Source organism: Jatropha curcas, chromosome 11, assembly GCF_041381405.1.
Source record: "Jatropha curcas cultivar XTBG-Jc1 chromosome 11, XTBG_Jcur_1.0, whole genome shotgun sequence".
NCBI classification, from domain to species: Eukaryota; Viridiplantae; Streptophyta; class Magnoliopsida; order Malpighiales; family Euphorbiaceae; genus Jatropha; species Jatropha curcas.
In genome coordinates, this window is record NC_143161.1 from 26,018,802 (window position 1) to 26,036,126 (window position 17,325).

At 37.2% G+C, this 17,325-nt stretch overlaps 1 protein-coding gene across 1 annotated transcript; it reads left to right on the forward strand.

The window, feature by feature from the left end:
• LOC105632713 (F-box protein At5g49610) lies at positions 1 to 1,427 on the forward strand. The gene has a single exon (XM_012215154.4). It carries the CDS (start codon positions 33 to 35, stop codon positions 1,269 to 1,271), a length of 1,239 nt encoding a protein of 412 aa, XP_012070544.1. The 5' UTR covers positions 1 to 32; the 3' UTR covers positions 1,272 to 1,427.
• The last annotated feature ends 15,898 nt before the right edge of the window (positions 1,428 to 17,325 follow it).

Here is a 17,325-nt window from a genome sequence, read left to right on the forward strand (position 1 = left end):
TTAGTTTCTTCATTCCAATAATTCTTTCTACCATGGAAACGGTGTCCTGCTCTATAACTCGCAAGGGCAAGCGTTTGCCTTTGTGTTTTCGTGTTACCACCATCAACGATGTTCCCGATTGTCTAATTATAGAAATTTTGCTTCGTCTTCCATTGAAATCAGCCAAGCACTGTATGCTTGTTTCCAAGCACTGGTACGCTCTAATGTCTACTCCTTATTTCGCTCATCGCTTCCTTCAACTCAATTATACCTCTGTTCTCCTTATGTCCTATGAAGACTTCGACAATGGAATTAAAAAACTCTTGGTGACCTATCAAAAATGGATTTTCAGATCTCAAGCGCTTTCTCTTTCTGTTCTACCTTGTGATTACTTACCTTGCGAGCCAGAGGCAGAGCCTGCCTCTGTGGTAGCCTCGTGCCAAGATTTGCTATTGTGTTGCTCTAGGCTTGGTTCCAAGTCTGTTTATTTTATATGTAATCCAACTACTGGAAGATGGACTCAACTCCCTCCAAGTCCTCCTCCTCATAAGCAAACCCGCCATGGATTTATATTCCAAGGCTGCGGTACTAGTTTTAAGTATGCTGTGGTTAGAATTCCATATTTTGCTGAACTCCGTTTCTGCAATGACCTTAAAGTTCAGATTTTTATCTCTGATTCTGCTAATTGGAGTGAAAAATTGTTGACTTGTAGGTCTAAAGTCTTTGGATGGCCTTTATTGAACTGTAGTGGCATTCCTCATAAAGGAATGTTGTTTTGGATTAGTTGTTTTTTGAATGTATTGATCGGTATAGATCCATTCAATGAAGGTGAATCCCCTCGTTTAATTGATCTACCACCTGGAGCATTCTCTATTAGAATTAACAAATCTCTTGCAGTTTGTAAGGGAATCTTAAGATTGTTGGAGATTAAAGATGATTTCACTAAAGATGTTCTATCCATTCGTGTATGGGATCTCAAGGATTATGAACAAGTTGAATGGTGTTTGGAGCATGACATCAGTTTCTTTGGCTTGCAATCGAAAAATCCTACTTGGTTTCAATGCAAGCAGTCTGTAAAACTGCTCGCTTCTGACTCCAACAATGGTGACATTGTGTACTTTATGATGGGTCGAAGCACAGTTGTATCGTGCAACCTGCATATGCAAACATTAGATGTTATATGTGACAATATTATAGTGGAGGCTTTTGATAAAGCCTTCGTCTATGCGCTTCCTTGGCAGCCGACTTTCATCCCTTCGCTCCCACTGCAAAACAGGTGTTATGACATTTAAGCAAAAGATTAAGAAACAAAAGAGATCTTTCTTGTTATTTCTAATAATTGCTGATCTTATATTCGTTATGTAGGCACACCTATGATTTTGACGTAAGCAACATGTTCACTTTCTGCCAATTTGGTGTGATTTAAATCCATAATCTTAGTTCTTTATTACCAAATTTAATCTAACCATTATAAAGTGAGCTTTTGTTGTTTATGGTTTTCTTTTTGTGTGTCTGTTTGTGGGTCAGAATTGAATTTGATTTTAAGCTGTGATTCTTTATTGTCTCTTGAATCAGAATATAACCTGCCAGAAACTGTCAACTACAAGGTTTGCTTGAAGCAGGAACTGTGAGAAGAGTGTAAATACGTGTTGTTGAATGATGAAAATTAAATATTAATGGATTTTAAGACCTCATTTGTTTGATTAGTGCTTTTATACTTAACTGATGGAGCTTCAAAAATTGATAAATTTGTTGAGGAAAAAATGCAGAGAAGATAATTAATTCAGTCCGGAACCCAGGTTCAGGTTTGTTCTAATGTTATTACTGCAAGCTAAAATTTAGTACATTGCGAAGACATAGTTCTATTCCACTTCCATTTGTTTGCTGCGTATTTGTTTCGATTGTGCTCATTTTTTCAAAAACATAATTACATATCTTAAAATGTCATTTTTCCAACACAAGTAAAGTTAGCCCACTTGTATTTAGGAGTTTTTCGTGCGTGGGTTTGGGATCAATTTGAATATAATAATTTACCAAAGTTAAAGTGGTGATTTGAAAAAAATTAAATCCAAATCAAACCATAAAAAGTTCCAAACCAAAGTAAACCTTTGGTAGCAATTTTAGTTTGATTCAGTTCAGTTTGCGGTTTGATTTAATTTGGTTTAGTTTGACGATTTGTGCAGTTTGAAATAAGAGAAATTAAACTTCTCATTCATCTATTAACAAGAAAAAATAGATTAAAAATGTCAAAAAAGAAAAAATAGATTAATATTATACTAATGAAATTTAATTAATAAAAATTATGTCATAGAATACATATGATTTTTAATAGATATTAAAAGTTTTCAAATTAATTTTTCATATTTATATTCTTATTATACTATAAAAATATTATATATTCAATAAGATAATAATTAAGCAAACTATAAATATAGAATTTATATTTTGATTTAATTACATTGATTACTAAAAATTATAAAAGTATAGTTTTATACGCATATAGCTTGTATATATATATTAATTTAATTTTATATGAATCTTAAACATTTGAACATTTTATAAAATAATCTATAATTTATCTAATTAATAAAAAATTATTGTTCAATTATTATCTAATATAACTAATCTCATAATTTACCATCCAATATAAATTAATAAAATACAAAGGAAATTTTCATTTAAAAAAATTGAATTGAATTTAAACACACACACACATTTATATATATATATATATATATATATATATATAAGGTTTGGTTTTGTTTAGACAATTATGACTCTCAAACTGTAAATTAGCGAGATTTTTGGCCGATACAATAAGAATTGCTTACTTATATCATAATAATCAAACTAAAAGCTCGGTTTTCAAATTTTACAAAATCAAATTAACCCATCAATCTTTTAAAACCGCGGTTTTGAATCGATTTGGGTTGGTTTGGATTGGTTTGGGCAATTTTAATGAACACCCCCTACTTGTAGTTGTGAGCAGTTGTATCCTTGATTCATCAAACTCTTGTTTGTTATAAATGAATATGAAATATAAAGGACATAGTTCTGAGAACCAGACCGGCTAATTTGACCGATTTAACTAGAAACCAAACTATGATCTTGTCCGAGTTGACGCTTTAAAATAGAGATTAAAAAATTGAACAAAAATTTCTGAAAACTAGTAAAAATTATGAAAAAATCGGCGAACCAAACCGCCATTTGCTACGGTTTACTACAAAATCAACAAAAAAAAAAAAAAAAAAAAAAATACTGAACATTCAGATCTAGGTGTTTATGATGCTATGCCTCAGCTGATGCTTGAAACGATGGTAAACTTGAGATGAGGAAATGCAAAAAGGGAAGATATAGAAAGAGAGAGGCAGTGATTGGAGGACTGAAAAAGAGAGAGAGCGACTGGGTGAGCAGCGTTAACATTGGAGAGAGAGAGAGAGAGTAAAGTCATATTTTTAATTGTTTTCACTTTTTAAAATAGAATATGAAGTATGATGGAGATTTCCTCTGAATCGCCTGCCTCAACTGAGGAACTCGATCAACTCAATCGGAGTAGCAAAAAGGTGAAGGTGAGTGATGGCATGGGCGGCTCCTCTGCCTCAGACTCTAGCCCCATATCTGGGGAGGATGGGCCTCTAACTAAAGCTAAAATGAAGGTTTCCTTTTGGGATGTTGTTATGGATTTGTCTGATCATCGGAACTATGGTCAGGAAGATATGGATGATGAGGTATCACCGGAGGACGATTCAGATTTGGAGGATGATGGGGATGATGATCTGAAATGTCCAACTATTCGAATTTCCAAGATGGAAAAAAGGATATTTCGCCAACAATGGAAGCACACTTTGATTATTAAAGTATTGGGTAGATCAATTGGGTTCAATTATCTGCAGTGCAGACTGAAACAAATGTGGGGATTAAAGTCGGCCATAGACATGATAGACCATGTGAACGGCTACTTTTTGGTCCGGTTTACCAATGAAAATGAGTATGAGCATTTGTTGTACGAGGGTCCTTGGATGGTTGTTGACCATGATCCCATCGTGTGCCAATGGCAACCGAATTTTAATACTGAAAATGCTATAGTCAACACTGCTCTAATTTGGATTAAAATTCCAGATCTCCCAATTGAATATTATTCTAGAACGTTTTTATTACATTTAGGGAAGAGGATTGGCACTCTCATTCAAGTTGATGACACCACCTTATAAGCAAATAGAGGCAAGTATGCTCGGCTTTGCGTGGAGGTGGATCTCTCTAAACCCCTTTTTTTCAAAGTTTCGATTGAGGCGAAGGATCAGGAGGATAGAGTATAAAGGCATCCACCTAATATGTTTTTCTTGTGGCAGTTATGGCCATAGAGCAGATTCCTGTTCGTAGAGTAAAAATGACTGTGAGGAGGACTTTGATGGGGAGTAACACAAAATAATTTCACAACAAAAACTTCCCCACTTGAATGAATCTATTAGGAGTAACAATGAGTAACAAATTCAAGTAACACAAGTTGCCCTAAATCATGCACAATCAAAAATAACATTCACCACACAAACACAAATCTTTTTACGTGAAAAACTCCTCCGGTGTGAAGGATAAAAACCACAGGACCTCCTCCGGTCCAGGGAAATAAAGTTCACTATCACAAATATTGTCTTACAAATTACAGCAAGCTACAACCACCAAAAAATGTAGCTATACCACAAACAACCACCAAAAAATGTAGCCATACCACAAACAACCACAAACAAATGTGTAGCAACACAATGGAGTGATCACAAAACACAACTACTGTTCTAAATACATTTAAAAATGTTCTACTCATCCAAAAATTAAACTGATCGGCCAGAATCAAGAATTGGATGTTAGGAACATGCTCACCAAAAATCAGCTCAATCCGACAAAAGGTGACTACCGAAACGCTGAAGAAGATGAAGCTATGCAGAATTGGAAGCAAAACAAGACAACTTCGGATTCAGAGCCATAACTCAATCTCTGAAACTCCAAATCAAAATCCTTTCGGTGAGAATCAAGAACAGAGAGTAAAGAACAACATACCCAAATATCACAAAGATCCAACGGTTGGAACTCTGGGAATAACTAGAACACGATGGCTGGTGCTGGATGGGGCTGTGCAGAAAAAAAAATCCCTCTCCTCTCCTCTTCTTTTCTGTTTTTTTTTTTTCTATCACACAGTTTTGGATGTGTGAATCAATCAAATAGCAGCCAAAAATATCATAAATATGGCTGTTAGTTGAGGGGCAAAATTGTAAAACAATAATTAGTTTAATGGACTTCAAAATATGGGCTTTTACCACATAGGAAAGGAACCCAAACCCAACAGACTTGTCGTTACATCCAGAGGCTGGGAATTTCAATGATAGACCTGAGGATACTGGGGCAAATCTATCGCCTGGCATTATTGCTCCTCTTCCAGCTTAACGCCGACCGCCGCTAGGAGAAATCCAGAATATTCAAATGGAGATTACTGATAAATTTGGGCCGAGGATGCTGGCTAAGATGCAGGGCAGAAAACCAGGCCGAAAATTCGGAGTTGGTGTCTCCAAGGGGGAGAATTCTATAGCTAATATTTCTGCTAATGAGTAATCTCCTCCCGTACTCTAGCTTTGGTTGATAGAGTAGGATCACATTTTAATGTGCTGTTTAATGATGTGGTGGAAATATCTAATGATGCTCTTATTGGACCTACTAACCATTCCCTAATGGCGAATATTCCTCTTAGCCCAGCCCAACTTCCCTCTTGACTTGAGAATAGCCCTCACCTCAGACTTGTGATGCTCAGTAAAGATAAAGCTTTAAATCCCAATATGAAGAAACTAGCCCTTAAGGAAAAAACCCTACCCAAGTCAGTTAAGCCCACCCCTAAGGTTAAGGCTCCTGTACCTAGGCCCATATCCAAGGACAAAGACTTGCCTCTTTTCCTTAGGCCCACTTTGAAAGAAAGTTGTGATCTTCCTAGACTAGAGGGCTCCCCTCAATCCAAATCTTGTACCAATACCCATATTCTCAAACGAAATACTACTTCTCTCCCCTCTACTTCTTTTTCTTTACCCCCTTCTTCTTCTCCTTTGACCTCTTCTAAACTACTTCTAAAATGTCCAATAAAGTGGTGGCAGGCACTGGACATCATTTGGTTGTGATGGGTTAGGTGAGCATAGGAGTTATAGATCGAAGGGGTAAATTAAGATATGGAGATTATTAACCCAGGAGATGGTGGGAGCTTTGTTCTATCCGTGGCGAAATCAGGTCACGGGGGGTTGGGAGTAGATTAGCAAGTGTCTCTTCAAGGTAAGAGAGGTGTTGAGGAGTCCTTGGGTCCTCAGTAAATGTGGTTCTGGGTTTTTTTTGATATGCGCTATGTCTTTTGACTTTTGCCAAGCTATGATGTTTCCCGTTTGTGTCTGTGTTGGCCTTTTTATGACGATTTTGGTATGGAATATTCAGGGAGCTGCCTTTAAGCGTAGTGTGCGGACTCTTAAAGATTCTTGTTTGAAGTTCAAACCGGTGATTATTGTTCTTGTAGAACCTAAAGTCTCAGGTTACAAAGCTGATGGTATCTGTATGCAGCTGGGTTTTGAGAATTGGGTAAGGGTGGAATCTGTGGGTTTCAGTGGTGGAATTTGGATATTCTAGAATGCTTCGGCTGGCTCCATTTCGATTTTTACACGCATTCCCAGTTTATTCACCGTAGGGTTATTGATTTGTATAATAAAGTATGGGACTTCACTACAATTTATGGAAGTCCAATGGATCAGTTCCGAGCTCTTCTCTTTTCTACTCTCTTAAGAATTAGACGTCTTTCTGTGACTCCATGTCCTTGCGGGGGACTTCAATTCTATAATGTTTCCAGAGGAAACTAACAGTTCTGGGCATAATGTAGTCTCGAAGTGTGCTGCCTTACAGAAATTGGGTCAATCAGTTGGAGTTAGTGGATATTGGTTTTACTGGGTCGAAGTTTACCTAGTGGAGGGGTAATTCAGAATGGGATTTTCGTGCTGCTCATCTGGATAGGGTGTTGTGTAGTGTGTCTTGGCATTTGTTATTTCAAGCGGCTCATGTTTTTCACCTAGAGCGTCTGGCTTCAAATCATTGACCCCTTCTTTTTGTTGGGAAAATCGTTATTTTCCCGCCCTTCGTATCGGCTTCAAGCAGGAACAAATGAGAAAATAAAATAATAACTGAGAAATTAAAGAGAATAAATAACACGATAATTTAACGTGGAAAACTCCCCAAGTGGAGAAAAACCACGGCCGTTGCTAAACGACAATCAAGAAAAATATTCACTATGCGGCAAATTGTTACAACCACAATTACAAAATATTTTTCTACCCGACACCCTCAAAACACCCCAAATATTTTATACTCTAAGGGACTCCAAGAGACTTGCTCTAAATCCCTAATATAAAACACATTCAAGTATTTTTGGTGTGTTTTGGTGTGTTTAGAAACCTAAACATTAGCTTTCTTTTATAGACAATTCACCACCCTCCATTAGCTCTTCTCCCCGATGTGGGATTCAGCTAAACCTTTTTTTTTATTTGTTTTCAATAAAGGCGGCTAACAATCTCCACCTTGAAAATACAATTAAAAAAACACAACATTGTCTGCTACCGACAATCATAATTCTTATCGTCAAGAATTATCACACTCCACCATAAAAGAGTATCGCCACTTGGAACCACTTTACCGATTCCAAGAATTTTCCATCGGCCATGTCAGATCCCGCTAATAGATTATGGTGCAACCCTCCTGTTGACTTTTTCGAGAGTTCATTAGCGATCGACATATTTTTTTCCACCACACACTTTGCATCAACTGTCAACCAATGCCGTGCGCATTTTCATGGACCAGCTACCAATAATCCGTCCTCTTCCATGGCATCTCAATAGGTGGCAATCATGCCATGAGGACACACATCCCTCAATTACAGAGAGAACCCATCATCTCCTTCGCCACAGGAGATCACATTGGCAGCAACAACGTTAGAGCTTCTAGCCGAATCAGCTCACTGTTCGGGCAATCCTTCCTCACGTGTCCAGTTTGACCACAACCCCAGCAGACAACCTTCCTCTTTCCGGAGCTTTTCTTCTTTTTCCTGGTACCGACAAATAAAGCTGAATCCTCATATGATTTATTTTTCATTTCATTCAGTTTTTTCTCCTCAGTAATGAGCTTACTAACCACATCCGCATACACCACTTCCTTACTACATATTTCAGAACAGGTTTCATGTGCTCATATGTCGAAGGAAGTGACAGGATGAGTCGAAGAGCTTTATTTTCATCTTCGGTTTGCACTCCAAGAGTTTCCAATTCAGAGACGATGCCGTTAAGAACACTCAGGTGATCTGACAGCTTTGTACCTTTTGTCATTTTCAACGTATGAAATTGCTCCTTCAAATATAACCTGTTGGATATATTTTTTCCCTAGTACAATTCTTCCAGTTTCTCCCACAACTCCTTTGTCGTGGACAATCCAAGCACATTAGCAAGAATATTTTTTGCTAGACACATGCGAATTTGACTTGCTGCTTTGATATCCAGCTCCTCCCATTCTTCATCGCTAATCTTGGATTTTTTTGAGTCTCCACTACTACTGTCTTTTCCTAAATTCTTTCCATTGACTGCTTTACCCTGCAAAACCTTATGCAGTCCAGACTGAATCAACACGTCTTTGACTTGCACTTGCAACAGTGCAAATTCATTCTCCCGTCAAATTTCTCAATCTCACATCTCATAGTCGGCATGCTTACTTGTGCTTATAACAGTGAAGCTAATAATTAGTGAAGTAAACCGATTCGGTAATACACAGGAAAGACAACAATGATCTCCTAGACAGTATTACCATTCCACGTAAAATCTCAGTTGGACGGAGGGGTCACAAGTGGTCCCACTTAAAATCCGGCCTTCTAGACAGAAGTTACGTGCACGGTATATTATCAGAACTTTCGTACCAGAATAACTTCAATAATTATCGTCAGAACCTTCACCACCGGTACTCAAGCACACCAAAGCAAAGCTCCACCCGCTTCAAGACTTCCAAAACTCCACCTGGTTTTAAAATAAAATAATTTCTAACAACAGTATTTTTGATGTGGAAGATCAGACTAAGCCGCAACCACAGTGCATACTTATAATTACAAGAAATTATTTTAACACTAAAAGCTTCGCCTAACAACTAGGCTCTGATACCACTTGTTGGGAAAATCGCTATTTTCCCTGCCCTTCGGATCGACTTCAAGCAGGAACAAATGAGAAAATAAAATAATGACTGAAAAATTAAAGAGAATAAATAACACGATAATTTAATGTGAAAAACTCCCCAAGTGGAGAAAAACCACGACCGTTGCCAAGCGACAATCAAGAAAAATATTCACTATGCGGCAAATTGTTACAAACACAATTACAAAATATTTTTCTACCCGACACCCTCAAAACACCCCAAATATTTTATACTCCAATGGACTCCAAGAGAATTGCTCTAAATCCCTAATATAAAACACATTTAAGTATTTTTAGTGTATTTTGGTGTGTTTAGAAACCTAAACATTAGCTTTCTTTTATAGACAATTCACCACCCTCCATCAGCTCTTCTCCCCGATGTGGGATTCAGCTAAACCTTTTTTTTTTTATTTGTTTTCAACGAAGGCGGCTAACACTTTTGCACCTTGATAATGATCAATCTACGTAGGCTCCGTGCTTGTTTCGTTTCCACGCAGCTTGGCTAATGCATCCTCTTTTCTGGATTTTGTTGGTAATAAATGGAGTCAAAGGGACCCTATTTTGAATAAGTTATCTAATCTAAGTGCTGGGTTGGCTGTATGGAGTCGGGAAGTGTTGGGCATGTGGCTCATCGCAAGTGTAGATTACTAGCATGTCTCAAGGGTATTCAGTTGCAACTCTCTGTCTCCTCATAATGGGTTGATTATCTTAGAAAGGAAGCTTTGAAAGGAGTTAGAGGAAGTTCTTGATTAAGAAGAGATGCTTTGGTTTCAAAAATCAAGAGCAAAATGGTTGCTTGAAGGGGATAGGAATACAGCCTATTTCCACTCTTGTGCTGTTATGGAAGGTTCTAAGAAGCAAGTTAGAGGTCTTAAAATAGATTAAATTGACTGGTGCTGGGACCAGATTGCACTGTGATTCATGGCCTTGGATTTCTATTCTAGCCTATATACGGAGGAAGGTGGTTAGTCCTGTATCTCATCTATCCCGAATGGTTTTCCTGCCCTGTCTGGTTCAGACATCGGGTTCTTAACTCAGCCCTTCTCTACAAATGAAGTTCGTGTTGCTCTCTTCTCGATGAATCCTTTTAAGGCTCTAAGCCCGGATGGCTTCCAAGCAGTCTTTTTCCATAAATCATGGCATGTGGTGGGTTTGGAAGTTACCAGGTGTGTTAGATTTCTTGGGTGGAGGGGAACTGTCTGATGGTATTTGCAATATTTTGGTTACCTTTCTTCCTAAAGTAGATTCTCCTGAGCATTTGAGTCAATTTCACCCGATTAGCCTCTCTAATGTGTTGTTTAAGCTGATTACCAAGGTTAATGCTAACAGAATTAAGTTGGTGCTTATTGAAATTATATCCCCCACTGAAAGCAGCTTTATCCTGGGTCGCCAGATTTATGATAATGTTATCGTGTTGCAGGAAGTGGTTCATTCCATGCAGCATCGGTCCACTGGGGCTGGTTGGATGTTTTGAGCTGCACTTCTTTACTGTGTTTTGATCAGAATATTTCCCAACACAAATGTATGTTGTTGGTACTATGACTGTTTAAAAATTTGACTTTCTAACACTAAATTATGGCACTATAAAACAACTTTTGTTTTTATATTAAAAAGCAGTTTTCTCAAATTGTAATAGGATTGTTTTCAGTACTAATTTAAAATAATAAATGCATGGGGTCGAATTGATGACATCTATAGACTTTTATCATTATCGCGCAATAAAGAATTTGGTCATTTGCTCAATTTATTAATTGAAATTCTGTTTCTTTACAAAATTACTATAATGCTTTCTACAGCTATTAGTCTAATCTTCCCTTTTTTTTTTTTTTAAGGAAACACTATTATTAGTGAGTGTAAAAACCAACGGCATTAAGCGTAAAAATTCTCAGAGGAAAGTAAGCCGAATATGGAATAGCGGCTCTTAATCACATTCCAAAGGCAAAGGGTCTGATTTAGGAATTGAAGTCCAATGGTTATTCACAGAATTTTAAATTATCCGTACTCTTATTCATTTTTCAGGTGCTCGAGTAAGACTGCAACCATGTTTTGCTGAAATTGGATGAATGTCAGTGTTTCTATTATTATTATTTTTCTCTTCCAAATCAAGAAGGGAAAAATTATTTTCTGATCAGAAGCAGGTTTAGAGCCCATTGGTTATTTGTCACAATGAATTTCTAGGTTGTAGTAGAAATTTGTGAAATTCTCATGGAGTTTCTCCTATACGGGTAATATAATTTCTACTATGTATATTTGAAAAGGTCTCTTTTTGTAAAATTATACGAGCATCCTATTGTCTTGTTCCGGTGTTTGGTTTGAACTCTATAATTCTAGCCTTCTCTGGTCTTTCTGACAATATTAAACTCTTCTTTGTCAAGAAAATGCAGATTACAACAACTGCCTTGTTTCCCTAAAGTTGTCGTGTTTTATTATACATGAATTTCATTTAAATAATGGTAATGAATTTCATTTGTTACTTTTCCTTTTCAAAGTCAAACTGAACACTGTTAAGCTAAAGTTGAATTCTTGTATATTTACCTTTTTCCTCCTTAACTTCCTTGGACTTTGTGTTTTGCATTTCACGAATTCAAACCTATAAGGGAGACTTGAATTTAATGTTCAAGGATAGTGAATGCTTACTCAATTTGCTACATTTGAGATTTTTCTTTATCCCAACAGGAGATCCATAACTTCACTACTAATTTCCTCAAGTGATTTAATATGAAGATATTATCTAGAGGCATAGATTCTGATGTAGGTTTACTTTTAATTAGAGACTCAGGAATTACTCCAATTTGATGTCAGTTTTACATTATCCCTTTTATGTAGAGTCAGTGTCATATTGTGTTCCTATAAAGCAAATTTTGATTGCAATAAGTTACTTTATACGCTTAGCCTATTGCAGTTTGCTTCATTTATGTGTCAGCTTGGAAATCAATTCAAGTTATGTGTTGCTGCTTGGAAATTTGACTTGACAATTTTTGTACTCATTTTCTTTATGATATATTGATAAAATAGTTGAGCATTTTCTGAGTATTGGGGATATCTTTAAATTTTTGAGTTTGCTCCTAGATACTGTTACAGCCTTCGGCAGTCAAGCTGTTTGGTTTATTAGAAAGGAAGAGAAAGATGAGGAAAATAGAAGAGAATTGGGGATATCTTCAAATTTATCTTTTTGCTCCTTAATTTCCTTGGACTTTGTATTTTGCATTTCATCAATTCAAACCTATAAGGGAGACTTGAATTTACTGTTCAATAGTAATGAAATGCTTACTCAATTTTCTGCATTTGAAAGTTTTTTTATATCTGTACAGGATATCCACAATTTTGCTACTAATTTCCTCGAGTGATTTAATATGCAGGTGTTAGCTAGAGGCATTGATTCTGATGTAGGTTTACTTTCAGTTAGAGTTTCAGGAATTTTAGGAAGGAGCTGAATGACTCCAATTTGGTTTCTGTTTTGCATTATCCCTTTATTTAGAGTCAAAGTGTCATATTGTCTTCCTGCAAAGCAAATTTGATTGCAATAAGTTACTTTATACTTAGTGAATTTCACATAACCAAGAAGCAAGAATTTTAATCTTTATCTTGATTTTATCCATATTTCAAATGGCATCTCCTCAAGAATCATAACCCAAATCTCCTATATCACATTATCAAAAGACTTGGCATTAAGTACATGATCTGTATATTTTTTTAAATTGAAAATGAATGTGAAAAGCAACGAAATAAATATTGTTAGAATCAAAAGACAGAAAAAGAAAAAAAGAAAAGAAAGAATTCTATATTTTGACTTCTTCGCTATCAAATAATTATACAATTCAATTCTAATATCTCTACAGATATACAGAAACATCACTAAAGAAAAAAATCAATGACAAAATATTAATCAACAAACTAATAAAACTAAAGTACAAACTACAAAAAAAAAAAAAAAATAACAATTACATGCAGCTAATCAATATATATATATATATATATATATATATATATATATATATATATATATATATATATAATGTGATATATAATGTGATGAAAGACCAAAATGACTCGAACTTCAACTATAATATTGTATTCTTAGAACTTTAATCAACTGATCTACAATCGATTCTGATCTTAAATTTAAATTCACTTGTATATTATATCTTCGTGCTGGAGAGGGTGGGAAATGAACGGTGCAATCTCCGTTTAGCAAATCATTTAAATAATTATTTTTCTATTTAAAATTAAAGTGTTTAATGAACTGAATTAACCGTTAATGCATCACAGACAAAATCAAAAAACGAACCCTTAATATTTCAAAGTGATGTCTGAGAGAAAACTGTCTAACAGGGAAAACCCTAATGAGGGGTTAACGGATGAAGATAGGATCATGAAGAAGGTGAAACACCGTGAGAAAGAACAGGGCATTCAGGAAGACGCTCCTGCGACTTCTCCAAAACTTTTCTCATATTCTTTTAGAGACAAGGTTGTGCAGAGAATGGAGATTGAAGAAGAAGAGGACCCTCCCGGGGATTCTAACTATGTCATGTCCTCAGACGATATTCATATTGATCGTTCGAGCTCGGTCTCAGACGTGATCATCTCAGAACTATTGTAGAAGAATCTAGCTCAGAAGGGGTCGAAGGCTGTAGTAGTGCACCTATGGGGGAGGAGAATTGGATATAAAGCCCTCTGTTCCAAAATAGAAACCCTTTGGAGATCGAACAATCACCATGTTCTTGATCTCGACAATGGCTATTTCCTAGTTAAGTTTGAGTATGAAGATGACTTCCATAGAGTTATACTTGATGGGCCATGGACAATGGCAAGGAGCTTATTGGTGGTGCAGCCATGGAATCCATCCTTTAATATTCATAGTTTTATGTTAAAGGAAGCGGTAGTATGGATTCATTTACCTAGTCTTCCTCTCCACCTTTATCACAAGAAGGTATTAAAGGCAATAGGGGAAGTGGTCGGCCGTGTTATTAAAGTAAATTATAACACGGAAGACCTCCTTCGAGGTAAATTTACTAGACTTGCTATCCTTGTAAATATGGAAGCCCCTCTAATTTCCAAATTCCTAATTAATGGGAGAATGCAAGCTGTGGAATATGAATGCATCCCTGAGATATGCTTTCACTGCGGACATGCGGGTCATCGTGAAAAGTTTTGCATAGTAAAGAATGGTGGTGAGCAGGAGAAAGAAGTGAGTGTGTAGCCAAGTCAACAACCATGCAAGGGGGCGGCAAAGGTACCGGAGCCGGAGTTTGGTCCATGGATGGTTGTAACCTGAAATCTTGTTGTTTAGCTAAACTGTCGGAGAATTTTCAGGAAAGACAAAAAGGGCAATGGTAAGAATTCTACCAGGTTTAATATTCTTGCTGATGAGGATAATGCTGATTTGGTGGATAATATCTGAGGGAATTATGGCGAGAATGATTGCATAAGGAATGAGGAGTCCCATGCAAGTCAATTACTTAAGGCTATTAAAGGAAAGACATTGTACAATATTCTGAGCCCAGATATAACAGAGGCAATAAGAACAAACGCAGCCCGCATCAGGCCCAAGTTGGGCCCAAATCTGCTTATGGGTCAGGGCCTAAGAAAGCAACCTTTGGGGAGATATTTGAATTTCAAAATAGGGCCACTAAAAACAAAGCTGTTGTTACATGCAATACTAGTCTAAATCTGGTCTCCCACTCTATGGTTAGGATGGTCGAGCCGACTAAAACCATGCAGATTAAGCTACAGGACCATGAAATGTCTATTAATAAGGGAGGGTTCCCTTGAATGTTATTTATTCTTATACTATGGGATTTGCGGGCAGGCCTTTGGATACTGTTAACAATTTAGCTATGGTGACGGCTCCACCCAATAGCTCTCTTTTTGAAAAAGTAAGCAGGCTACGGGATGAGCTTATTCATGGAGATTCTAATGCAACTAAGGAGTCAGAGATGATCGAGGTCAATGAATCAGAGGGGGAAGAAGAGGATGATGATGCCTTATTTGAAAGGGAGACTAAGGATCCCTATCTTATTAACTAGCCTGTTAGTCATGGGTTTTGTCACTAGTTTTGTCTCTTTTTTCTTCTTATGTATTATGTCGATTATAGCCTGAAATTGTCAATGAGCAGCTAGCTCCTCTTTTATGAGATCGCTTAAACTGATGCTGAGTAAATATAGGCCTGTCATGCTCATCCTTTTAGAACCACGTGTGAGTGGACTCAATGCAAATAAAGTTATCAAGAAGATTGGGTTTCCGAATTCTCATCGGGTTGAAGCTATAGGGTTTGTATGGGGTATCTAGATTCTTTGTAATAATGACTGGGAAGTTTCTATCCTTAGGAACAGCTCACAATGGATTCACATGGGTATCAAAGCAAATGGCAAGGTTCTTATGGAATGTACGGCTATTTATGCCAGTCCGCGAGTTAATATTCGGAACTCTCTATGGGAAGAGCTGGATTATTTAGCTTTGAGTATGACTCATCCCTGGCTCCTCCATGGAGATTTTAATGCCATTCAAAGTAGTGATGAAAGGTTTGGAGAGTCTCAAAATAAATCAGGGATTGATAGGAGATTTGCTAATTGGAGGCTGGATAGCAATCTTATCGATCTTGGTTTCAAAGGAATTCGATTTACATGGAGAAGGGGCAACCTTATGGAACGGTTGGATAGGGCTTCGAGTAATGATGTTTGGGTTCTAACCTTCCCTAACTATTCAGTATCTCATCTTGCTAGAATAGCCTCGAATCATTGTCCCATTCTTATTTCTACTTCGAGGCACAGGAAGAGAGATCCTAGCATCTCACTATTTCGGTTTTAGCTGCTTGGCTTACCCATGAAAGTTTTGATCAGATGGTGGCTTCGAAATGGGGTAACAATGTTCCTCTCTCTCTGGCAGTGGCAGATTTGTCTAGGGATTTGAAAGTCTAGAATCATGCAGTTTTTGGTAATGTTTTCCACCAGAAACGCAGATTGCTTGCGCGTATTGAGGGTATCCAAAATCAGCTTGAAACAGGCCCTAACCCCTATTTGTCAAAACTAGAGGTCTTGCTCAAACAGGAGTCGGATATCGTTTTATGCAGGGAGGAAATGCTATGGTTTTAAAAATCGAGAGCAAGATGGGTGGTTTGTGGTGATCGCAACATGTCTTACTTTCGTCTTAAAGCTATCCAACGATGAAGCAAAAATCATATCTCTATGCTTAAAGATGGGGAAGGTAATTGGGTGGAAGACCAAAGTATCCTTATGAAGATGGCGGTGGACTTCTTTCTAGCCTATATTTGGAAACTGGCATGATCCTCTTTTCCCGATTCGCGACATGTTCCCTTTTTTAAGTGCCATTGAGATTGATATCCTTGCTGCCAGTCTTTCTATGGATGAGATTAAGACAACGCTTTTCCAAATGAGTTCGTGGAAAGCTCTAGGACAGGACGATTTCCATGCTGGCTTTTTTGAACATCAGTGGAAGACTGGGTAATTCTGTGTCTAATGAAATTAAAATTTTTTTTGCAGGTGGGAGTTTGGAGAAGAATGTAAATGAAACATTATTAGTTCTCATTCCTAAAGTTTCTAGCCCTACCCAAATTACTCAATTTAGGCTGATTAGCCTTTATAATGTCACCGACAAGATTATCACTAAAACATTGGCTAACTAGCTTAAACGGATCATGCCTCAGATTGTTAGTCCTGCACAGACTAGTTTTATTCCAGGTCGACATATTACGGATAATATTGTTATTGCCCAGGAGATAATTCATACTATGCGGAATAAAGAAGTGGCAAAGGGTTTATGGCTATCAAGGTGGACTTGGAAAAGGCTTACGATCAAACTAGATGGAGTTTCTTGTCTGACACATTATTGGATATTGGATTTCCTGATTTTTTTATCTCAGCTATCATGCGGTATGTTTCATCTTGTTCTAACCAGGTACGGGATGTCCTCGGAGGCCTTTTTCCCAACAGGGGGTTAAGACAGGGGTATTCACTTAGCCCCTACCTCTTTGTTCTCTGTTTGGAGTGGTTATCTCAAGCTATTAGTAAAGCTGGTCGGAGGGTATCTCAAAGCTGCATTTATTCTTTGCGGACGACCTTATTCTCTTAGCTGAGGCCTCCCTAGATCAAGT